The sequence below is a fragment of the Loxodonta africana genome, chromosome 18 (genome assembly GCF_030014295.1).
Source record: "Loxodonta africana isolate mLoxAfr1 chromosome 18, mLoxAfr1.hap2, whole genome shotgun sequence".
Lineage (NCBI taxonomy): Eukaryota > Metazoa > Chordata > Mammalia > Proboscidea > Elephantidae > Loxodonta > Loxodonta africana.
This window is the reverse complement of record NC_087359.1, coordinates 15,045,215-15,071,111: the sequence shown is the minus strand read 5'-3', so window position 1 is coordinate 15,071,111 and position 25,897 is coordinate 15,045,215. Positions and strand designations below refer to the sequence as shown.

General features: G+C 48.1%; 1 protein-coding gene across 2 annotated transcripts; it reads left to right on the top strand.

The window, feature by feature from the left end:
- Window positions 1–177: 177 nt before the first annotated feature.
- AFMID (arylformamidase) lies at window positions 178–24,871 on the top strand. 2 transcript variants are annotated; one of them, XM_010596918.3, is made up of 11 exons: window positions 186–336; window positions 2,379–2,469; window positions 17,668–17,772; window positions 17,858–17,906; window positions 19,113–19,198; window positions 19,287–19,359; window positions 19,559–19,656; window positions 19,997–20,075; window positions 20,166–20,307; window positions 20,566–20,670; window positions 24,718–24,871. In XM_010596918.3, the coding sequence occupies exons 1-11, from the start codon at window positions 277–279 to the stop codon at window positions 24,748–24,750; spliced, it is 921 nt and encodes a 306-aa protein (XP_010595220.1). In that variant the 5' UTR covers window positions 186–276; the 3' UTR covers window positions 24,751–24,871. The 2 variants fall into 2 exon arrangements, 1 of the variants encoding a protein (XP_010595220.1); XR_002787488.2 differs by lacking the exons at window positions 20,566–20,670; window positions 24,718–24,871 and having other exon boundaries at window positions 178–336; window positions 19,287–19,690; window positions 20,166–20,279.
- Window positions 24,872–25,897: the final 1,026 nt, after the last annotated feature.

Genomic DNA, 25,897 nt, shown 5'->3' with positions numbered 1-25,897 from the left:
TAAAGCCCAGGAGCGAGCTGGCGTCTGATAGCCGGGAGCCAGCTTGTCAGGCGGGTGGGTGGGGCTACGACGAAGGGACCGGGCGGGAGCGGGGTTAGCGCGGGATGGCCGGGAGCCCCAGGGCGGGCCAGTGGGCGGAGTTACGGTGAGGGGCGGGGCAGGGCCGACTCGGGCTCGCCTGGGGCCTGGAGCGCAGGGGCGGGGCCTAGACGCGTCCCGCCCACCCGCCGAGTCCCTAAGGGCTGGGTGTGCAGCCATGACGTTGTAGGGCGCGGGATGGATGTTGCCGCTGCAGAGTGCGAGCGTGTGGCTTCCTGGAAGAAGATGTCCAAAGAGGTAGGCGGGTTGCAGGGAGGACTGGACAGGGGCTGAGGAGGTCAGCTCAGAAACTAGATTGGAGTTCTAAGAAGGAAGTTTAGAAGCCATCCAGACTTGTGGGCGCCGTTGAGCACCTACTGGGTACCAGGTACCGAATACTTCAACATCACCATCATTTTAACTTCTGGCTGCAGATTTTTGTTAGCCCGATTTTAAGGATAAGAGGAAATCGAAGCTGGGGTATTACTGTATTCATAGCTGCACAAAGGTTAGGGCCAAAGTTTTCCACCGCCTGAGGTTATGCAATGCGTGTGGGTCTGCGCTTACTGGGGAAGCTGCGGATGGGGGAGGTCGGTGTTTACTGAGGATTGCTGTGAGGGTTACAAACTACCTTTGCAAATCGCCCGGCGCAGTACCTGGCACTGGGAGAGGTTATGATTATCATTTTCTAACTTGTTTTCCTGTGTTTTGGGCAGTGGTTCTTTTTCTGAGTCTAATGAAGGTTATGGATATTGGTCAACCTCTCTCTCTCTCTTTCTCTCTCTCTCTCTCTCACACACACACACACAAACGTACACACACTTGCCTACAATATCAGGGGATTCTTAGAAACCCATGGCACCATCGTTGTCATAAATAATAGCAATGATGCTGATGATAACAGTCACTAAGTACTTGCTGTGTGCCAGATGTGGCTGCAAGCACCCTGCAGGTAGGTAGTCACATTTGTTGTTGTTAGGTGCTGTCCAGTCGATTTTGACTCAGAGCAACCCCATGGGACAGAAGAGAACTGGCCGGTAGGGTTCTCTAGGCTGTAATATTTATGGGAGCAGATCACCAGGTCTTTATCCTCCCCTGGAGCTGCTGGTGGACTTAAAGCCCCAACCTTTGGGTTAGCAGCTGAGCCGTTCACCATTGTGTCGCCAGGGCTTCTAGTCGTATTTAATGGTACGGACTGTACGGATCCACAGATCCAGGCTGAGAACCCGATCAACAACAGGAGGAAGCAGTAACGCAGATCCAAGCGGCTAGCTTCACGTCATAGCCTTATCTCCAGAGGCTGTGTACCTTGCCCAGAGTAAAACAGCTAGTAGTGCTGGAGTTAGGATGGCGCTTGGCCCACCTGTCTCCAGAGCCCAGGGTCTTTCTGTGATGTCACCCTGCCCTTGAATTTCCCAGCCCAGTTTTCACTATGACGCCTTTGAGCCTTGGCTCCAAAATGGTGTCTCTTGTTATTTTCTCAATTAAGCCTGAACATCTTGGCCTGGCATCGAAGGCCCTCCAGTCCCCAGCCCCAGCTTCTCAGCCTCACCTTGGCCACTGTTTCCAAACGCCTTTGGATCCTCCCTCCTCACCCCCTGTTGTTGACTGTGCTGTGTCTTCCCCTTGGGGGGCCCTCCTTCCATCTTCAGCAGTCGGAGTTATACCCTCTCACCCAAGACCAGGCCCGTACCCTCCCCTGCAGTGGCCACCCAGCTCTCTGGCCTCCAGTGGTGTAGGTGCTGAAAGAGTGGTACACAACATCCCATTAACTGGGACGCATTTATGGGACCTCATCTCCCTTTCATTTAAGGATGTCTCTGGCTAAAGCCTTGGTCAACTCTAGCATACCTCTAGGCCATGGAGCAGTAATGGCTGGATCTGAGTGCCTCTCCATGCTGTATCTGACCAGTTGTCATCGAGTCGACCCCAACTCCTGGTGACCCCATATGTGTCAGAGTAGAACTGCGCTCCATAGGGTTTTCAATGGCTGATCCCCAGGCCTTTTTCTGAGGTGCCTCTGAGTGGACTCGAACCACCAGCCTCTCCGTTACCAGTCGAGCGAGTTAACTGTTGGCACCACCCAGGGACTGTGGGGTTGTATCTGAAGCGCCTAATTAATTAGTAGAGGCAGAGTGGGTCAGGGGTGGCCAGGCTGGAGGCTGGGGAGCCTGGGATATTGGGGAGGGTACTGCTGAAGTTAGAGAGTAGCATCCAGGCTTGCAGGGGGTGGGAGGGGGGAGGAGGCCATGCTCTGTGCTGAGAACGCAGCCTTATAGAACCCATGTCTGTGCCCACAGGAGTTGGAGACTCAGTACAGCCCAAGCAGATGGGTCATCCGGCTGGGAGCAGAGGAGGCACTGAGGACATACTCACAAATAGGAACCCAGGGTACTGTGTGACCTCCCCCTGGCCACTTCGGGTGGGCTTTATCTTGTGGCGGCAGTTCAGAATGCTGGGGGTGGGGAGGGCTAGATCCCAAGCACGAGGTGCCGGAGAGGCATCCTTGATGGGGGCGGTGGAGGCAGGAAAGGCCCCGTCAACCAAGCTCGGCAAGCCCCCTGCTTGGTCAGCTGTGCCCAGGCCCTGAGGGTCATACTCCAGGGTTGGCGAAGCGGAGGTGAAGTAAAAAAAGGAGGCCCCCACTCAGCTGCTGAACGTGGGCTGTTTTGCTTTTTATAAAAGAAACTTTTTTTTTTCCTTAAAGAAATCAGGGCTTGGGAGCCTGTGAGCGCTGAAGTCTTGTGGTTAATTTCCATGGCTGCCCATGTCCCCAGAGTTCTGTACCATGATTTTCCCTTTCAGCTTGTAGCAGTTTTAAACTTCCCAAAGCCAGAATTTGAGATCACTGGTTTATTTACAAAGCACCAACAAGGGTTTCTTAATCACCCCACACCCCGACTGTCCTCGTGCCCTTGGCCCTCCCCCTACGCCTCTGTCCAGTTCTCAAGGGACATTTCGATGGACTTTTCCAGAGTTGCTACAGTTTGGGTAAGCCATGGAGTCAAGCACTTAGCTAAGCGTCGGTGCCGGCTGGGGAAGCAGGCGCTGAGAAGGAAGCCGCCAGCTCTGGTGGGAAATCAGTGTTGGCAGAGCTGTGTTGTAAAGCCAGCAGAACAGAGCTGGCCTCCCAGAGTGTCTGCCTGGGCCTCCAGGGTTGGTGCTCCTCCAAACTGAGGTAACGCAGGAGGAGGAACAGGTTCGTTGGGGCTTTGTTCCACCACCCTCCTTGACCTCGTCATGTCCTGGCTTCTTCAAGGTCCAGTGCTGTTCTCATCTTTGTGCCAAATACGTCTGTCTGTCTTTGCTCAATAAATACTTGGGCGTGTGGTGAAACAGACATGAGCTTGTAGAAATCTGTTTTTGTCTGTCTTACTTGTCTGGAGGGGTAGAAGAGCTGATTTCCTTGAGAAAGGAAGTCAGACATAAAAAGCAAGTACAGACTCAAGTAACTAGACTATGCCGTCTTTGCTTACGCTGTTGCTGTGTTCCATCGAGTTGATTCCCACTCATATGACCCTATAGGACAGAGTAGAACGGCCCCACGGGGTTTCCTAGCCTGTAAGCTTTATGGGAGCAGATTGCCAGGTTTTTTCTCCTGCAGAACTGCTGGGTGGGTTTGAACTACAGACCTTTCAGTTTTGATAAGCAGTTGAGTATTTAACCATTGTGCTACAGCGCTCTTTCTTTGCTTATGCTTCCCCATATCTTTAGAAGTAGACTGCCAGGTCCTTCTTCCTAGTCTGTTTTAGTCTGGAAGCTCTGCTGAAACCTGTCCACCAGGGTGACCCTGCTGGTATTTGAAATACTAATGGCATGGCTTCCAGCATCACAGCAACATGCAAGCCACCCCAGTAGGACAAACGGACAGGCATGTGGGGATCTTTAGAATGAAATTTATCCCGTTTCCACTGCTGAAATCTTACTGACTCTGAAGGACCCGTGCACCTAAGCAGGTTCATTATCGGGGTATTTATCTTACGGGATAACTGAAAAAAACTAAATAGCCAATAAAAAGAAACTAGATAGGTGAATGTTGGTTCATCAATTCCGAATATTATGCAGTCATTAAAACAAAAATTGTAAAATTTTTTTAAAAAGCAAGTGCAGACCTAGAGTGTACTGCTACTGTACTGGAAACGGTCTCAATAACATCTCTCTTTCTGGCTCTCTCTCTCTCTCTCTCTCTGTAAGCCCTCTGGAGAGCTTTAAGTTGACTTGATTTCACTGCCGTTCCCTTTTCCGATGCTCACATCGACCTGGTGTTGCTGCAGGTATAACTGACCCATTTCAAAGATGAGGAACATGAGGCTGATGTTAGGGCCAGGATTAGGGTAAGGCGAGTGAGGCAGCGTCTCGCATGTGCAGGGTCAGGTCCTGTTTTTATTTTATTTTATTTTTGTTACTATTTTATTGTGTTTTTGATGAAAGTTTACACAGCACATTGGATTCCCATTCACAATTAGTACACACATTGCTCAGTGACCCTGGTTACATTTTCTACAACATGTCAACATTCACTTCCAGTCATCTGGTTTCTCTTTCCCCTGACCTTTTCATCTTTGCTTTAGAGTAATTGTTGACCACTTGGTCTCATGTAGATGATTTTTTAAATGTGCACAGTACTCATGGGTAGGATTCTTTATCTTATGAGCCAATCCATTATTTGCTTAAAGGTGGTCTCGGGGTAGTTTCTGTGCCAGGTTTATGGAGTCTCTCAGGGCCATAGTCTCACAGAATTCTCTAGTCTCAATGGGTCCAGTAAGTCTGAACTTTTTAAGAATTTAAGTTCTATATTTTTCTCCCTTTCTCTCAGGATCCACCTATTGTGGCCCTGATCAGAATGGTCATTAGTGGTAGCCGGGCACCATCCAGCTCTTCTGATCTCAGGGCAGATGAGGCCATTTTATTTAAAATTTTGATAGTTCCTTGTGAGTTTTTTTTTTTGTATTATTTATGATTTTTAAATTTTATTTATTTTATCATTACTGAGGATGTACACATCAGTCCCTCGTGGATTTTTTACATTAATGTTGATTTCTTAAAATACTGCGTTAAATGGTCTTTATCTTGATTGCTGAGCTTTTGGGCACCCTCTTAAAGCTTGTGTCCAAGGGGAGTGCCTCACTCACCTCGCCCTAGTCCTAGCCCTCCCCAGTGAGGTTAAGTCCCTTCTGCAAGCTCACACACCTAGTGACCATCAAAACTGCTTCCCCAAGCTGAGCTTCCAGGAAAGAGTAGAGCCACTGAAACAGGGTGGTGACAGGCCAGGGGGGTGTCAGGATAAGTGTCCCCCAGCTGGCCTCTGCTGGTGAAGTCCCTAGACCTCATCACTGCTGCATGTGGGTCTCAGAGGTTGCCTCGTTGGACTCAAACTTACAGGACGCTGAAAGAGATGTAGAGGAAATAATTAAAAAGGAAGCCTCCTGCCAACCCAGGGGACCCTTGGATGATGCAAAGGGTTAAGGGCTCAGCTGCTCACTGAAAGGTTGGAGGTTCAAGTTCACCCAGAGGCGCCTCGGAAGAAAGGCTTGGTGATCTGCTTCCGAAGGCTCACGGCCATTGAAAACCCCATGGAGCACAGTTTTACTCTGACACACATGGGGGCACCATTAGTTGGAATTGACTCAGCAACAACTGGTTTTGGTACCAACACAGAAAACCTCCCCACAAAAGTAAAAGAGAAAGAAAAAAGTTTTATGATTGAATAAGCATTTGATCAGACAGCAACAGACATCTCAGGCAATTTGCTAGAGAGACTGCAAAAACGGAAGATATCTCACCGTTTTGCATAGCCAGCAGATACAACCCCAGTGCATGCATGTTCTCAGCATTAACGGTGTCTAGCCCTCAAACGGAAACCCTGGTGGCGTAGTGGTTAAATGCTACGGCTGCTAACCAAAGGGTCGGCAGTTCGAATCCGCCAGGCACTCCTTGGAAACTCTATGGGGCAGTTCTACTCTGTCCTGTAGGGTCGCTGAGTTGGAATCGACTTGACGGCACTGGGTTTGGTTTGGTTTGGTTTGGTTTTTTTAGCCCTCAAACAGGAAGCCTGGGCAGCCTTATTTGTCATACATGCTCCACCCTAAAACCCAAATTCATTGCCCTTGAGTTGATTCCGACTCATAGCGACCCTACAGGACAGAGTAGAACTGCTCCACAGGGTTTGCAAGGCTGTCATCTTTACGGAAGCAGATTGCCACATCTTTCTCTCATAGAGCAGCTGGTGGGTTTGAACTGGCGACCTGTCGGTTAGGGGTGGAGCACTAACCACTGCACCACCAGAGCTTCTAGTCCATCCTAGTCACCTGGTGATTGGGGTGGCCCCCTGTGCTAGCAAGGAGCCCTGGTGGCACAGTGGTTAGGAGCTTGGCTGCAAACCGAAAGATTGGCGGTTCGAACCCACCAGCTGCTCCAAAGGAGAAAGATGTGGCCATTTGCTTCCGTAAAGATTTACAGCCTTGGAAATTCTGTGGAGCAGTTCTTCTGTCCTATACGGTGGCTATGAGTTGGAATCAACTTGAGGGCAATGGGTTTATTTATTTTGGCTTCTGGCTAGCGGATTGCCTCAATCCAAAGGAAAATGAGCCTTCTCATCTCTGTGACAAGGGGGGAGTTAAGCTTAGAGCCAGGTGGCTGCCTGAGCTAGGCTCCTACCCGCCCACAGAAACTGGGGGATAGGATGCAATCTTCCTTGATGACTGCTATTGAGGGAGTTGGCTCCCAGGTCCTTGAGAAAAACATTCTTTGTTGTATTGCTGGCAAGAGACTTATTGAGCTTTTAAAAAGTCACAAAGCAGTAAGTGGAGTCCCTGGGTGGTACAAATGGCTAAGTCCTCAGCTACTAACGAAGAGGGTGGCAGTTCGAATCCATCCTGAGGCACTTTGGAAGAAAGGCCTGGCAATCTGCTTCTAAAGATCACAACCACTGAAAACCCTCTGGGGCAGTTCTACTCTGACATACATGGGGTCGCCATGAGCTGGAGTTGACTTCATAGCAGCTGGGGTGTGGGCAAGCTGTGAGCCACACAGAATAGGGATTTCTGCCGGTTTTGAAGAGACCTGGAGATCCCAGATACCTAGAACAGTACCAACACTGGGTGCTGTTCCCACAGATAGTTGTTTGCTAAACGAATGAAGAAGCTGGGAGTAGATGGGGTCTTCTCTTAAACTGCTGCCACCGCAGGTCTAGACCCTGGGTCCCCAGCCTTCTGTGCCTGTCTCACTGGTCTCCCCGTTAGTCTTGGGGTGCGCTGGCCTTTGCGGCCCCTAGTTGTCTAACAGCATTCCGGTTGGGTCTATGGAACCAGCCCCCCAGGCCTTTAGCTCTAAGAGCTTTGACATTTCGGGGCGTGCATAATAGAAACCCCATTTTTGCTTCAACAAAAAAGGATGTCTGTAGTAAGGTTTGTTCTGGGGCATCTTATCAGAATCGACTCGACGGCAATGGGTTTAGTTTGGTTTGGGGCATCATATTGAAGCCTCCCTGTGTTCCTGTCCTTGGGTGCAGGGTCCAGTGGGGGTGGTATTCACACTTTGGGGGGAAGCTGTGTGTTGGCTCATTCTCCTCTGTCCCTGCATCCCAGCCACCCACTGTCACCCACTGGGCCACCTCCATCACCTGTCGGGCCAGCTCCTAGGGAGAGGCGATTTCTCTTTCTCAGAGTCAGCTGAGTTTTTGAATATCTGAGGCCACTTTTGTGCATGGTGATGAACGCTGACAGCCGCTTGCTGTTAGTTGCTATTCCATTTAGCGCATAAATCGTGTCATCTTTTTCTTACTGTAGCACAGCATGAATGTAGTCCGTTCACATCTGCTTTAAGAACTTCTGTGTTAATTAAATCCCTCCTTTTTAACAAGCCCACTCTGTCGAAGAGCCGGGGAGGCAGCAATCATTCTCACACTGGGCTGGTGGGGGTGGGCTTGGGAAGCAGCCACGACAGAGAGCAACCGCAGAGACTTCACAGTGACAAAGGCACACACCTTTGGCCCAGAAATTCCACTTCCAGAGCCATTCCCACAGCTAGTTGTACACAAGGCCGGGACGTGTGTACAAGGCTCCCGCTGCAGGGTTGTTTGTGATAGCACAGGCCTGGGGACAGCTCACATGTCTCTTGGTGGAGGATTCGTTCGCTCCTTTATTGATTCATTTAGTAAATACTCAGTGAGCGCCTCGTATGCTTTGGCAGCTGACCTAGGTGTTTGGATGGATCAGGGAACAAAATAGACCAATGTCTGCCAGTGTAGAGTTGTGATTCTCCTGTCGCTAGCTGCTGTTGGGTCCGCTCTGACTCAAGGCAGTCCCAAGCACAAAAGAACAAAACGTCGCCTGATCCTGCACCATCTTCACGACCGTTGATATGCTCGACTCCATTGTCGTGGCCGCTGTGTATTTTGAGGGCAGTTCTACTCTGTCCTATACGGTCGCTATGAGTCGGAATCGACTCAACGGCACTGGGTTTTTGGGTCCAACCTGGGGGTCATCTTCCAGCACTGTATCAGTAATATTCTGTTGTCATCTATAGGGTTTTCATTGGCTGATTTTCGGAAGCAGATCACCAGGCCTTTCTTCCTAGTGTGGAAGTTCTGCTGAAACTTGTCCACCACGGGTGACCCTGCTGGTATTTGAAATATGGGTGGCATAGCTTCCAGTGTCACAGCAATATGCAGTCGCCACAGTACGACAGGCAGGTGGTGGCATTCTTAGGGGATTCGGACGGTAAGCATAACGAATAAGTAAATATCATAGGATGGTGTAAATGGTTAACGCCCTTGGCAGCTAACCGAAAGCTTGGCAATCCGAGTCTACCCAGGGGCACCTTGGAAGAAAAACCTGGTGATCTGCTTCTGAAAAATCAGCCATTGAAAACCCTGTGGAGCACAGTTCTACTCTGACACACACGGGGCCAACATGAGTCTGAGTCAGCTGGACAACAACTGGATTTTATAGTCTGCTCCAAAAAACACAGTTGCTCTTGAGGCAGTTCCAACTCATGGCAACCCGGTGTGTTGCAGAACACACTTGCTCCATAGGGTTTTCAAGGCTGTGGCCCTTGGAAAGCAGATTGCCAGGCTTTTCTTCTGAGGTGCTTCTGGGTGGATTCAAACCACCAGCCTTTCAGTCAGTAGTCGAGCACTTAACCGTTTGTGCCATCCAGGGACTCCCATAGTCTGTTACTAAACCAAACCAAACCTGTTGCCATCTAGTCGATTCCAACTCATAGCGACCCTATAGTCTGTTAGAAGTATGTAATTGCCTTAGGAAAAGATGGAGCAGGTGAGAGGATGGCGGAGTGGGTGTCAGGATCAGGTGAGCAGGGGAGCACAGATTTTGGAGGGCCCTGGGCCAGGTGGAGGGATTTGTACCCAGGTGGAAGCAGGGAGATCAGGGCTGCCACTGCCTTCCAGGGGCAGGTGAAGGTGGGGGCTGTGGGGTGGGGTGAGGATGACAGGATTCCGGATACCTGGGTGGGAGAGGCAGAGCCACGTGGATTTCCTGATCCGCTTGGTGTGAGAAACAGGCATCGATGAGGAAGCCAGGGTTTGTGGCCTAAGCAACTGGCAGGACTGGTTACATTAGTTAACCTGCATCCATAGAGTAGAATACTATTGTTGTTTGTTGCTGTCAAGTTGATTCCGACACATGACGACCCCAGGTGACAGAGTAGAACTGCCCCATAGAGTTTTCTAGTCTGTATCTTCACAGGAGCAGATTGCCAGGTCTTTCTTGGCTGGTAGGTTCAGGCCACCAACGTTCCAGTTAGCTGCCCGAGGCTTATCTGTTGCACCTCCTGGGCTCCTTAGGGTGGGATCCTAAGTAATTGTTTAAAAAAGGAAAGAAAAGAATGAGAAAGCCCTCTGTGTGCTGATGAGAAAAGATCTCGGGGATTTTTCAAGTGAAACAAGCAGGAGAAAAAAAATGCTTTGAATTTGCTGCCATGCGGATGACAGGGAGGGGAATCCCACAGCCCTGTAGTTTTGTACATTCGGGAAGAAGCTCTGCAAACATCCGTAAGACATGAATAATTGTGGTTACCTTGGCGGAGGAGAGGGGAGATGGAGCATTGGACTGAAAACCCTTTTGTATATATTTTTAACCATATAAATGTATTAGTTCTTTAAAAAAAGAAACCATTAAATTTATTTTTATTAACACTCAATTACCTTATAGTTTTCACAGATTAAATCCCTCTAAGCATTTAAACACCATTTACAAAATGCAATTAAGTTCTTATTAAACCAAACCCGTTGCCTTCAGTCGATTCCGACTTATAGTGACCTAATAGGACAGAGTAGAACTGCCCCATAGAGTTTCCAAGGAGCAGCTGGTAGATTCGAACTGCTGACCTTTTGGTTAGCAGCCAAGCTCTTAACCACTGCGCCACTAGGGCTCCAGGTTTTTATTAAGTGCTTCAAACTATAATCACAACTGTAATGTGTTTGATTTAATTAAGCCAAACCAGAAGGCAAATTTACATTTAATTCTATCAAACAGAATCTGTGGTTCTGATTGTGAAATAAAATTATGTTTTGTTTTATGCAAACGGAGAGTTCATTTGCCCATGACACTGTTGTTGCTAGGTGCCGTTGAGTCAGTTCCTCATAGCAACCCTATGTAGACAAAGTGAAACACTGCCTGGTCCTGCGCCATCCTGACAATTGCTATGCTGGAGCCCATTGTTGCAGCCGCTGTGTTAATCCATCTCGTTGAGGGTCTTCCTCTCCTTTGCTGACCCTCTGCTTTACCAAGCATGATGTCCCTCCTGGTAACATGTCCTAAGTATGTGAGACCAAGTCTCAACACCCTCACTTGTAAGGAACATTCTGTCTGTACTTCTTCCAGGACAGATTTATTCGTTCATTCTTCTGGCAGTCCATGGTGTATTCAATATTCTTCCCCAACACCATAATTCCAAGGCATCAGTTCTTCTTTGGTCTTCCTTATTCATTGTCCTGCTTTTGTATGCATATGAGGTGATTAAAAACACCATGGCTTGGGTCAGGTGCCCCTTAGTCCTCAGAGTGACATCTTTGCTTTTTAACACTTGAAAAAGGTCTTTTGCAGCAGATTTGCCCAACGTAATATGTCATTTGATTTCTTGATTGCTGCTTCCATGGGCATTGATTATGGATCCAAGTAAAATGAAATCCGACTGGAAGAGATCCATCTTTGTGGTGCAGAAACTGTCAAACATTGTCATTAATATCACACGCAAGGAAAATTCTGCTGAGGATCATTCAAAAGTGGCTGCAGCAGTACATCGACAGGGAACTGCCAGAAATTCAAGCTGGATTCAGAAGAGGACTTGGAACCAGGGATGTCATTGCTGATGTCAGATGGATCTTGGCTGAAAGCAGAGAATACCAGAAGGATGTTGACCTGTGTTGTGTTGACTATGCAAAGGCACTCGACTGTTTGAATCATAACAAAGTATATATAACATTGTGAAGAATGGGAATTCCAGAACACTTAATTGTGCTCATGCAGAACCTGTACATAGAACACGAGGCAGTCATTCCAACAGGACAAGGGAGTGCTGTGTGGTCTAAAGTCAGGAAAGGTGTGCGTCAGGGTTGTATCCTTTCACCATGTTTATTCAATCTGTATGCTGAGCAAATAATCCAAGAAGCTGAACTATATGAAGAAGAACAGGGCATCGGAATTGGAGGAAGACTCATTAACAACCTGAGATATGCAGATGACACAACCTTGCTTGCTAAAAGGGAGACAAAAAAAAACCAAGCCTATTGCCGTCGAGTTGGTTCCGACTCATAGCAACCGTCTAGGACAAAGTAGAGCTGCCCCATAGGGTTTCCTAGAAACAGCTGGTGGATTCAAACTGTTGACCTTTTTTGGTTAGCAGCCATAGCACTTAACCACTTACTGATGAAGATCAGCCTTTGGTATAAAAAAAAAAACAAAAACAAACCCACTGCTGTCAAGTCGATTCCAACTCATGGCGATCCTATAGAAGAGAGTAGAACTGCCACATAGAGTTTCCAAGGAGTGCCTGGCGGATTCAGACCGCTGAACTCTTGGTTAGCAGTCGTAGCACTTAACCACTACACCACCGGCGTTTTGGATTACACTTTAACAGAGAGAAAACGAAAATCCTCACAACTGGACCCACAGCACTATAGGTCATCTTATTAAATGATAGAAACCTAAGTGCTGTATAATCATGTGTATAAGTAACTTAAAGCTTATAGTCATGCCTTATTAAACTGTAACTAGCCTTTTGAAGGAAACCCTGGTGGCGTAGTGGTTAAGTGCCACAGCTGCGAACCAAAGGGTTGGCAGTTCAAATCCTCCAGGCGCTCCTTGGAAACTCTATGGGGCTCTGTCCTATAGGGTCGCTATGAGTTGGAATCGACTCGACGGCACTGGGTTTGGTGTTTTTTTAGCCTTTTGAAACAGCCGGTCTGGTTTCACATAATTGTATTTAGGTGACCAGGCTCATGGAAACACTGGAAACTTGTTCTTTCGGAAGACAATGAACAAGTTGGGTTTCCAATCCAGAGGTCTTGAAACCATGGCTCACTGATGTGGCGATTGTCTTAGTAAGGTTTCTGTTTCTCTATTCTTTATAGTGTTTGAACACATACTGCTTTCTTATAAGATTTATGTATTCTGACATAATCGTTAGCCAGTCAAAATTTTTTTGTTCTGAGTCCCTTAATTTCATGAGGGACTCTGAACAAAAAAATTTTGAAATTATGTATATGCACTCTAAAAACCTTATTTGATCAGAGCACGGATTTACTCGGTACTGTGCTGCCCAGCTTAAAGTTTTCTATTAAACCTGCATAGCAATCTGTTAATTGTGTTCTGAGTTGTTTATTTTTGACATAATAAGTTAAAACATATCTATTTATGCAACATGTCCCTGGCAAGGTCATGGAATCTCCGTAGACACATCCAAACTCCCTGAGGGACCAAATTACTGGGCTGTGAGGACCATGGTCTCGGGGAACACCTAGCTCAACTGGCATAACAGTATATAAAGAAAATGTTCTACATTCTACTTTAGTGAGTAGCATCTGGGGTCTTAAAAGCTTGTGAGCGGCCATCTAAAATACTCCACTGGTCTCACTCCATCTGGAGCAGGGAAGAATGAAGAAAACCAAAGACACAAGGCAAAGATTAGTCCAAATGACCAATGGACCACAACTACCACAGCCTCTGCCAGACTGAGCCCAGCACGACTAGATGGTGCCCAGCTACTACCACCAACTGCTCTGACAGGGATCACAATAGAGGGTCCCAGACAGAGCTGGAGAAAAATGTAGAGCAAAATTCTAACTCAAAAAAAAATTTTAAAAACCAGACTGGTCTGACAGAGACTGGAGAAACCCTGAGAGTATGGCCCGGTGACACCCTTTTATTTCAGTAATGAAGTTACTCCTGAGGTTTACCCTTCAGCCAAAGATTAGACAGGCTCATAAGACAAAACGAGACTAAATGGGCACACCAGCCCTGGGGCAAGGACCGACTAGAAGGCAGGAGGGGACAAGAAACCTGGTAATGGGGGACCCAAGGTTGAGAAGGGGAGAATGTTGACATGTGGGGTTGGCAACCAATGTCACAAAACAATACGTGTATTAATTGTTTAATGAGAAACTAGTTTGCTCTGTAAACCTTCATACAAACTACAATTAAAAAAAAATTTCGTTACTTTTTTCTGCTAAGTGGCTGAATTCCACCCTGCAAAGCATGTCCTGCAGAGTGGTCTGCACTGCCTTTGGCATGTGGGCACATTGGAGCCTGGTATGGATTGAATTGTGTCCCCAAAAACATATGCTGAAGTACCATCCCTTGTTCCTGTGAATGTGACCTTGTTTGGAAATAGGGTTGTCTTAGTCACCTAGTGCTGCTATAACAGAAACACCACAAGTGGATGGCTTTAACAAAGAGGAATTGATTCTCTCACAGTCCAGCAGACTAGAAGTCTGAATTCAGGGCGGTGCCTCCAGCGGAAGGCTTTCTGTCTCTGGTGGCTCTGGAGAAAGGTCCTTGTAATGAATCAGTCTTCCCTTGGTCTGGGGGTGTCTCAGTGCAGGAGCCTCAGGTCCAGAGGGTGCGCTGTGCTCCTGGTGCTGCTTTGGACACTACCTAATCTTGTAGATCTCATCAGTGTAGCTGCCACTAGTCCGTCTCTTTACAGCGTAGTGATGGGATTTGTAGCACATAGGGAAGTCACATCAGAAGATAAAATGGTAGACAACCATACGAGGGGATCGCGACCTAGCCAAGTGGACAGATACTTTTGGGGGACACAACGCTATCCGTAACAAGGGTTTTTCTTTTGTTCTCTGTTGCATTCCTGAGGGGTAGGGTAAGTCCTAATCCTTATCCACTCTCAGTGGTGTTTTAAAAAAAGGGGTGACAGATACAGAGAGGGGTGACCCAGGGGAAAGACAGACGCCATGTGGTGACGGAGGCTGTTGTTAGCTGCTGTCTAGTCACACCCAGACGTGTGGCAACCCCACGCACAAGGAGATTGGACTCTTGTGATCCACAGGGTTTTCACTGGCTGGTTTTTGGAAGTAGATTGCTAGGCCTTTCATTCCTAGGCTGTTTTAGTCTGGAAGTTTCGCTGAAACCTGTTCAGCATCTTAGCAACACGGAAGCCTGCGCTGACAGACAGGTGGTAGCTGCTCATGGGGTGCGTTGGCTCAGGTCTCCTGGTCTCCTCTTTTTCAGGCCTTTTGTGTATACCCACTCCTCACTTATCAACTTGGTTAGGTTCCAAAGGCCAGGTTGTTAGGTGAAAATTGTCATTATGTGAAAATGGAGGATGACCACATCAGATCATAAAATGGAGGATGACTACATCATTACATACCTGCTAAATTACGTTATTACATAACTAGCAAACCACTGAGAATCATGGCCCTGCCAAGTTGGCACATAACCGTTACAGCCAGCTTTACTCTCCCCTTGCACCATGGCATTCGTTACTGCCAGATGTACATCATTAACGCAAATAGTTGAATAGTAGATTTTTACTATTGTCGTGAACGCGAAACGTTGGTTAACAAGGTAATCAATAGGTGGAGAGTAGGTGTATACACCTAGGAGTGGAATTGCTGGGTCACATGGCAATTCTAAGGCACCTTGGTGGCTCAACAGTCCCAACAGCAACATGGAAGAAAGACCTGGTGATCTGCTTCTGTAAAGACTACAGCCAAGGAAACCCTCTGGGGCAGTTCTGCTCTGTTCCACGGCGTTGCTATGAGTTGGAACCAACTCGAAAGCACCCAACAACAACAACATGGCAATTCTATATTTGACTTGTTGAGAAACTGCCAAAGTGTTTCCACAGCAGCTGCACCATTTTATACTCCCACCAGCGATGGGTGCGGGTTCCCATGTATTCACATCCTCACCAACACCTTTTTTTTTAATAGCCATCCTAGTGGGTATGGAGTGGTTTTGATTTGCATGTCCTTAGTGACTGATGATGTTGAGCATGTTTTCATGTGCTTATTGGCCCTTTGTGTATCTTTAAAGAAATGTCTATTCAAGCCCTTTGCCCATTTTTTAACTGGGTGGGCACTTTCTTACTGCAGATTGAACATACCGAGTCCCCTCCCACCTCCATACCTTTGCCTGTGGTGTTTATTCCCCTTAGAAGGCTCATCCTCCTTTCCATCTACCCAAATCCTAGCAGGTTTTCCAGGGGCCTGTTGACATCACTTGACCCCTCCCATCACGGCACTCAGTTATATTGTTTTGTTCTCTTTATTTCAAGTGAGTTCATATCTTGTTTCCCTAGATTATTGTCATAGTTATCTAGTGCTGCAGTAACAGAAATACTACAAGTAGATGGCTTTAACAAAGAGAAATTTATTTCCTCACGGTAAAGTAGGCTAAATTGCCGAATTCAGGGTGTCAGCTCCAGGGGAAGGCTTTCTCTCTCAGTCAGCTCTGGAGGAAGGTCCTTGTCCTCAATCTTCCCCTGGTGGAGGGGCTTCTCAGGCACAGGGACCCTGTGTCCAAAGGATGTGCTTTGCTCCTGGGCTGCTTTCTTGATGGTATGAGGTCTCCAACTCTCTGCTTGCTCCCCTTTCCTTTTATCTCTTGAGAGATAAAAGGTGGTGCAGGCCATACCCCAGGGAAACTCTCTTTACCTTGGATCAGGGAGGTAACCTGAGTAAGGGTGGTGTTACAATCCCACCCTGATCCTCTCAATATAAAATTATAATCACAAAATGGACGACAACCACACAATATTGGGAATCATGGCCTAACCAAGTTGACACACAGATTTTTGGGGGGACATAATTCAATCCATGACAATTATTTTTCCAAATACTTGGAAAAAGTTATTCTTCGTGTAGCATGGAGCGAAGTGTTGTTGCTGTTGGTTGCCGTCGATTCAGCGCCGACTCATGGTGACCTTATGTGTGATAACAGATTGTTATGTGTGGTGACCTTATGTGTGATGTATAACAGATTGAAACATTGCCTGGTGTTATGGATTGAATTAAACCAAAAACCGAACCAAACCTGTTCCTGTCAAGTCAATTCTGACTCTTAAGGACCCTGTAGGACAGAGTGGAAGTAGCCCATGTGGTTTCCAAGAAGCAGCTGGTGGATTTGAACTGCGGACTCTATGGTTAGCAGCCAAGCTCGTAACCATTGTACCACCAGGGCTCCATGAATTGAATTATGCCCTCCAAAAATATGTGTTGTAAAATCCTAATCTCTATGCCTATTGTACTAATCCCAGTTGGGAATGGGTTGTCTTTGTTATGTTAACAAGGCAGGATTAGTATAGGGTGTGTCTTAAATCAATCTCTTTTGAAATATAAAAGAGATTAAACAAGCAAGTAGAGATGGGGGAAAAGAGACACCAGGCCACATGAAGATCCTCCAGGAGCAGAAGCTCGGAAGACACAGGACCTTCCTCCAGAGCTGACAGAGAGAAAGCCTTCCACTTGTTGGCACCCTAAGTCCAGACTTCTAGCCTCCTACATTGTGGGAGAATAAGTTTCTCTTTATTAAAGTCACCCACTTGTGGTATTTCTGTTATAGCAGCACTAAGTAATGACACCTGGTCCTGCGCCATCTTCAGGATGGCTGGTATGTTTGAGTCCATTGTTGTAAGTACTGTGTTAATCCACCTCCTTGAAGGCTGGCCCTGTACTTTACTGTGATGTCCTTTTCTAGCAATTGGGCTTTTCCAATAATGTGTCCAAAGTAAGTGGGCTGAAGTCTCGCTATCCTCGCTTCTAAGGGGCATTGTGGCTGTATTTCTTTATAAGCCTGTGATAAAATGGCGGTCTATATCAGAATGCCAGCTCCCTTACAGACGCCAGCAGGTAGTATTGGAGCCCTGCCTGAAGAAACAGCTTGGTTCCATGGTAACCACATGCCCGTGGGATGCTCTGGAACCCAGCAATGACTGTTGTTAGAGCTTGGGGAAGCATCTTTTGTGGGAGGCCCTTACAGACTTTCAGCCAGAGAGAGGGGGCTTTCATACATTTCCATCTGGAGGTGAAATGGAAGCCGCTGCCCACTCAAGCTGAGGGGCATGTGGCTGAGGTTGTGCTGACCACAAGCGTCTGTTTCCCTGACACAGCCACCAAGCAGGCCCGGGCCAGCAGGAGGAGCCTGCTGCATGTCCCCTATGGCCACGGAGATGGGGAGAAACTGGACATCTACTTTCCTGATGGAGTTTCAGAAGGTGGGTGCATGGGCAGTGGGTCCCACAGTAGAGCCCAGCCCGCCCCTCCTGCACCATGTTCCAGGCCCTCTCTCTTGTTTCACAGCCCTGCCCTTCTTCATCTTCTTTCACGGAGGATACTGGCAGAGTGGGAGGTGAGTGGGGGAATTTGCTTGAATGGAGAAAGAGGGAGAGTTCTCTTTCCCTTGTGTACGGCTTTCCTGTGGCTGCTGGGACAAATGACCACAAACTGGGTGGCTTGAAGCAACCAGAATTTCTTCTGTTGCACCTTTGGAGGCCAGGAGTCTGAGACCAAGGTGCCACAGGCCCGCCTCCCTCCGAAGGCTCCTTCCTTGGCTCTTCCAGTGTCTGGTGGCTGCAGGTGTCACTCCAACGTCTGCCTCCGTCTTCACATGGCCTTTTTCCTTGTGTTTCTGTGTCTTGAATCTTCCTCTTATAAGGATGCCTGTCATTGGATTTGGGGCCCATCCTAATCCAAGAGAATCTCATCTCAAGACCCTCACCTTAACTACATCTGCAAACCTCCCCCCTGGCCCGCAAAAAAAAAAAAAAAAAACCCATTGCCATCAAGTCGATTCCGACTCACCGGACAGAGTAGAGCTGCCCTGCAGGGTTTCCAAGGAGCGGCTGGTGGATCTGAACTGCCGACCTTTTGGTTAGTAGCTGAGCTCTTAACCACTGTGCCACTGGGGGTCCACATCTGCATAGACCCAGTTTTTGTTTTGTTTTTTCAAATAGTCATGAATTTTTCCTAATCCTGGAAGTCAGGAGAAGGGCGTAACTTTTAGGGCTACACAGTCCAACCCACTATACCCCATGAGAAGCAGAGCAACCAGCCATCCCAATTTGCCCAGGATGAGGGGTCTTCCAGGCAAAAGGGGTCAGATGGTCACCCTGATGGAGGCAGAGGGGTACTTGGGATTTTTAGGGCACTGTCACTCCCTAGGACTTACCCAGAAGTCGCCTATGATAGCATCTTCCCCCTTCAAGCATAGTCATCTTCGTAGTGACATTTATTGCTCCCTTGTCTTCCGTGAGAGTCTCTACGTGTCCAATCACCTTCATTTCTCTATAAATAGCACTGTAAGAGAGGAGCCATAATTATCCCTGCTTAGATGTTAAATGATGTCCCCAAGGTCCCATTGCTAGCACATGGTGTAGCAAGGACTTGAACCAGGTGACTGGACCCCAGAGCCTGCTCTTTCCTGATACCATGGGGTCAGAGCAGACCAATGCTCTGGGTGGACAGGACATCTGGCCCATGGTGTGTCCAGGACTCGATGGCAGCAGTTTAGTGGCCAAATTGCTTCCAGTTGTAACATGCAGGTGTTTTTCTGTAGTAAAGACACGTCGGCCTTCATGGTGGACCCTCTGACCACCCAGGGAGTGGCCGTGGTGATCGTGGCTTATGACATTGCGCCCAAAGGTAAGGGTGGTCACTCCAGGCTTGGGAACTTTGGAGGGAAGAGGCCAGCACATGCTCTTTGTGGACCCAGCACTTGCTTTCTGGTTAGGCACCCTGGACCTGATGGTAGACCAGGTGACCCGGAGCGTCGCCTTTCTCCAGAAGCAATACCCCAGCAACAAGTGGGTGTTCTTGTGGGGCCTCACTGGGTGGGAGGACAGTGGTTTCGGTGTCTTGGATGCCGCCCAGCTGCCCACTTTGGCCTGTGGACCAGAAGGCAAATCGGGTGTCCTTGGCCCTGGTCTGCTGCTTTGGGGGGACCGAATGCAAACCTGGTTTGAAGGTACCGAAGCTTCTTCCCCCTGTTCTGGCCCAACCCAGGGGAATTTACCTGTGTGGACACTCAGCAGGAGCCCAACTGGCCGTCATGATGCTCCTGGCCAACTGGACCAAGCATGGAGTCACGCCCAACCTCAAAGGTTTCCATGGGGCTGCAGCCATCCCCCTTCCCTGGTACACCTGAGGGTCTGAACCAGCTGCTGGGAATCTAATGGCTGTGAGGGACCTGACCTGGGGGGGCTGAACCTGCCACTGGGAATCTCTTCCAGCTGTGAGGGTCCTGACCTAGGAGCTTCTGAGCCCTATAAGCAGGACCTTCCTGGCTTCCCCTCTGGTCTCTACCTCAGTCTTGCCCCCTCTGGCCCCTGGCTTCATCTTGCTCAGCCCAGGGCAAACCAATGTGGTCCCTGAATGAGGGCCAGTCTGGATGGAGTGCTGCCCCCTTTAGCCTGGCCCTGGGACTGTCCTTCACTCTCACAGGCTTGTTCCTAGTCAGTGGGATCTATGATCTGGAGCCCATCACGCACACCTCCCAGAATGACACTCTCCTCCTGACGCAGTGAGTCGCCCGCCCCACCAGCTGGGAGCCTGCAGGAAGGTTGGGTGAAGCTAGGGCTCCTCCCTGTGCTGACCACCACCCCCTCGCCAGGGAGGACGCTCAGAGGAACAGCCCACAGCTGCGCCTGCAGGCTGCCCTGAAGCCACCTGTGGCCCCCACTCCCCCCATGCTGGTTATCGTGGGCCAATACGACTCCCCTGAATTCCAGCGACAGTCCAGGGAGTTTTTCCAGGTACGCCCAGCACCTGCTTTTGGCCAGAGGTCAGGTGTCATGGAATATCTCCTTCTGTCTATACCACCACTTTATTTCACCCAAATGGTCCCCAAGACCACCCCAGATATTTAATGGACACCTGAGAGGGGCCAGGTGCTAGCACCAAGGGGCCCCATCTTTCCTGTCTGAGAGGGGCCAGGTGCTACTAGCACCGAGGGGCCCTATCTTTTCCTCTCCTGCAGCCTCACAGCCCTTTTCCTTGTGTTCCCTGCCCAGGTGCTGTGCCGAGGAGGGTGGGAGGCCACATTTGAAGAGCTCCCCGATGTGGACCACTTTGAAATCATTGAGAATCTAACCCAGAAGGGTTATGCGCTCACCCAGGTGGGCCGTGTCCCTTCCCAGCCACCTGTCAGCTCCCTTCACTGTGAACACACAGGTTCTATTAAAAAAAAAACCCAAACCTTTTGCCACTGAGCCAATTGCAACTCACAGCAACTCTACAGGACAGAGTAGAACTGCCCCATAGGGTTTCCAAGGAACACCTGGTGGATTCGAACTGCCAACATTTTGGTTAGCAGCTGTAGCACTTAACCACTGTACCACCAGGTTCCCACAGGTTCTATAGGAGCCCCTAAACATAAGGAGAGGTGGGAAGGCAGAGGAGCTACCTCGGCAGATCCTTGGGCATCCAGAAAGTTGGGGGACCCCTGGGCACTGATGGCAGAAACTAAATACCACTCCTGCTTCCTATATTTACCCACCTCTGAAAAAGCCCTCATTCTGATCAGGCCTCAGGTAGTCTGCATATGAGTCTAGTCCTGGGCACACAGGTAGGATTTGTATGTGGCTGTGGTGTGGGTGGACAGTGAATAAAGAAGACCGAAGAAGAATTGACACCTTGGAATTATGGTGTTGGCGAAGAATATTGAATACACCATGGACTGCCAGAAGAACAATCAAATCTGTCTTGGAAGAAGTACAGCCAGAATGTTCCTTAGAAGCGAGGATGGTGAGACTTTTCTCACATACTTTGGACATGTTATCAGGAGGGACCAGTCTCTGGAGAAGGACATCATGCTTGGTAAAGTGGAGGGTCCTCAAAAAAGAGTAAGGTCTTCAACAAGATGGATTGACACAGTGTCTACAACAATGGGCTCAAACACAGTAACCATGGTGAGGATAGCGCAGGACTGGGCAGTCTTTCATTCTGTTGTACACAGGGTCACGATGAGTCAGAACCAACTTGACAGCACCTTGACAACAACAACAACATGGTGTGGATGGAGCCCTGGTGGTGTAGTGGTTAAAGCGCTTGCCTGTGAACCGGAAGGTAGGCAGTTTGAACCCACCAGCTGCTCCACAGAAGATGTGATAGCCTGCTTCTGTAAGGATTACAGCCTTGGAAACTCTGTGGGGCAGTTCTGCTCTGTCCTGTAGGGTTGCTAGGAGTCGGAATTGACTTGACAGCAATAGGTTTATGGTGTGGGTAGGGGTCCCTGGGTGGCACAAATGGCTGAGTGCTCAACTACTAACCAAAAGGTGGACAGTTCCAGCCCACCCAGAGGTGCCTCAGAAGATAGGCCTGTCGATCTGCTTCTGAAAGATCACAGCATTTGAGCAGTTCTACTCCGAAACACACGGGGTTGCCACAAGTATTAATCGACTTGGTGGCACACAGCAGCAGCATGGTGTGGGTGGGGAGAGGCAGGCATGAGAAAGTACGGGTCTGTTTCTAAGCATAAAAGCAAAAGCAAAGTCCATAAAGGAAAGGATGGGTGGATTATGGCTACATAAATATTTATTATAACTTTAATGTGGAGAATACCATAAAAAATTAAAAATCAAAGGATAAATAGGGGAAAATATTTGCCGTAGATCTGGCAGGTATGAAGTTAATATTCATCCTTTCCCCCCAGTTGGGTATTTGATTAGCTGGATTTTCAGACCAGCTGCCACCTCAGTAGGGTTTGTGTAACCAAAACAAACAAACCCATTGCCATCAAGTCGATTCCGACTCATAGGGACCGTATAAGACAGAGAGAACTGTACCATAGGGTTTTCAAGGAGTGCCTCGTGAATTCAAACTGCCGACCTTTTGGTTAGCAGCCATAGCACTTAACCACTGTGCCACCAGGGTTTCCAGGGTTTGTATAGCAGTTTTAATTCACATAGTTAATAACCTTAATATATAAAGAGCCCTTTCAAACCAACAAGAATCGTTCTTATTTCTCTTTAAAAATAGAAATAAATTGAAAAAGACAGATAAAGAATAAGAGGCAGTTTTTAAAAGAGCATAAATAACCACTAAACATGAGATAAGATTACCCACTTTGGAGAGTGGCATCTGGGGTCTTAAATGCTAGCAAGCTGCCACCTAAGATGCATCAATTGGTCTCAACCCACCTGGAGCAAGGAAGAATGAAGAACACCAAAGACACGAGGTAATTATGAGCCTAAGAGAAAGGACCACATAAACCAGAGTCTACATCAGCCTGAGACCAGAAGAACTAGATGGTGCCCGGCCATGACCAATGACTGCCCTGACAGGGAATAAAACTTAAGAACCTCTGAGGGAGCAGGACAGCAGTGGGATGGAGACCCCAAATTCTCATAAAAAGACCAGACTTAATGGTCAGACTGGGACTAGAAAGACCCCGGAGGTCATGGCCCCCAGATCTTCTGTTAGCCCAAGACAGGAGCCATTCCCAAAGCCAACTCTTCGGACAGGGATTGGACTGGAATATGGATGGAAAATGATACTGGTGAAGAACGAGCATCTTGGATCAAGTAGGCACATGAGACTATGTTGGCATCTCCTGTCTGGAGGGGAGATGAGAAGGCAGAGGGGGCCAGAAGCTGCCAGAATGGACACAAGGAGAGAGAGTGGAGGGAAGGAGTGTGCTGTCTCATTAGGGGGAAAGCAATTAGGAGTGTATACCAAGGTGTATATCAATTTTTATATGAGTGACTTGATTTTTAAACTTTCACTTAAAGCACAATAAAAATTAATTTTAAAAAATGGGATAAGATTAAACTGCGTTAGTGAGTATAGAAACACAATTTGAGATTCCTTTTTCACATAATTGAAACTGATCTGATTATAACAAAGGCCAGTGTTGGTGAAGATGTAGTGAAGGGCACACTCTCCAGCTCTGCTGGTGGTAGCCTACGTTGGCCAGATGTTCGGAGCAGAGTGTGGCTATCTTGATCCAAACCCACGGATCCAATAATTCCGCTGCTTGGAATTTGTCTAAAGGATAATCAGAGAAACACGAGGACATTGTTTGCCGCTTTATTAATATTTAGAACTTGGGAACAACCTAAATGTTCAGTGAGGTCAAACTATGGTATAATCAGGCAAGTTTGTGAATTGTCACTGTCGTTAGGTTCCGACTCATAGTGACCCTGTGTACAACAGAACCAAACACCGCACAGTCCTGTGCCATCCTCACAATCGTTACTACGTTTGAGCCCTTCGTTGCAGCCGCTGTGTCAATCCATCTCATCAAGAATCTTCCTCTTTTGCACTGACCCTCTTTTACCAAGCGTGATGCCCCCTCCAGGGATTGGTCCCTCCTGATAAAATAGGACATGGAAATTGATTCAGATGTGCTAGGTGAAAAACCTGACAAAACAGCTGATCCGGTATTGTCTTAGCTTCCTAGTGCTGCCCTGACAAAAATACCACAGGTGTGTGGCTTTAAAGAAGATAAATTTATTGTCTCGCGGTTTTGGAGGCTAGAAGTCCAAATCAGGGAATCAGCTTTAGAGGCAGGTCCTTTCGTATTGGTAGCCCCTGGAGTTCCGGGGGTGGGTGGGTGGGTGTGTGTGTGTATGTGTATGTGTGTGTGTGTGTGTGTGTGTGTGTCTCTCCACTCTGGCATGACCTCATTAACACAACAAGAGAAAGGCCCCTCTTCCCAAACCCAGTCGTTTTTACAGGTACAGTGGTTAGGACATCAACATAACATTTTGGGGTGTCATAATTCAGCCAATATATTCCCAGGTTTATAATAGACAGCTAGATCCATAATGGAAACCCTGGTTGGAAACTCTATGGGGCAGTTCTACTCTGTCTTATGGGGTCGCTGAGTCGGAATCGACTCGACGGCACTGGGTTTGGTTTTTTGTTTTTTTTTAAGCTCCGTAAAGGCACACATAAGCATAAGAAAAAGAAAACACTTATTAGTGGTATTGTAAATGCATTTTTTAAAAAATCCTTTCCCTCATTTTCTACCATGAACATGTGTTACTTCATTTTCTGTGACAACTGGGGAGAAAACAAACACCCACAAGTGACACCTCATGAAAGAATCTAAGGAAGACCAGCCTGCTTCTTCAGTCACATTCCTGGCAGAGCCTCCTCCCAGGGCTCTCGACAGGGCCTCTGCAATTCTCAGCTTTTCCCGTTTTTTCTTCCTACTGCAGATTATTTTGGGAGTAATCTTCCCGGAGTCCTGACAGCACCTGAACCCCAGCCCAGTGCTCACCTGCCTGCGAAGCTTCCAGAAGCCTTCCCACTTCCCCAGCGCTCAGGAACACCTTTGTTTGTCTCCAGGCCCCGCCCCAGCAGGAGCACATTCTTCCCACTGCTGTAAACACTAATGAAAATCTCCACCTTCTCCCTGTCCTTGCCCAGGATGGAGTGGGCTTCAGGGAGGGCTGGCCCAGGCCGGGTCAGGGCTGTGTGTGGCGTGGAGCCTCGGCAATCTGGCCCTTCTGGCTGCCGAGGGAGGGTGACAAAAAAAAATTTTTTTAAAGAATAATATTTCATCACATGGGAAAATTATATACTTATATTTAAGTATCCATAAATAAAGTTTTATTGGAACATAGCCACGCTCATTCCTTTACTAACATGGCTGCTTCCGCGTTACAACAGCAGATTTGAGTAGTTGCCACAAAGACTGTGTGGCACTCAAGGCCTAAAACATGTACTATCTGGCCCTTTACCAGGAGTCCTTGGGTCATACAGATGGTCTGTGTGCTTGGCTGCTGACCCAAAGGTTGGAGGTTCAAGTCTACCCAGAGATGCATCAGAAGAAAGGCCTGGTGATCTACGTCTGAAAAACCAGCCATTGAAAATCCTACAGAACGTAATTCTGTTTTGACACACGTGGGTCGTGAGTCAGCACAGACTTGATGGCAACTGTTGTTTTGCGGGGAGGGGTCAAGGGTATATGCGCATTCCTTGTACTATTCTCTAGTTCAAAAGATATCAAAATAGGAAGTTACAAAGGAGTCATGATTTTAAAACAATTGAAGTTAGCAGACCTGCCTGAGCCTGGAGGGCTGATCAGGGAAGGTCTCTTATCTCTGGCTCCATCCTCCCACCCCCTGAGCTCGGGAAATGACTCTCAGAACACACTGTTCCTTCCCAGAGACAACACATTTTTAGTAGGCTGCAGGGTTTGCCCTTGCGGGGACTGCCTGCTTTGAGGAGGGCAGGGAGGAGTTTACCCCTGCGGATCAGCCTTTTCCCCTCTCCTGGTGGTGGGCCTGCTCCAAGCCCCTGGTAGCCTCCCCTGGCCCAGTAGTTAAGAGCTATGGCTGCTGGCCAAAATGTTTGCTGTTCAAGTCCACCAGGCGCTCCTCAGAAACATGGGGC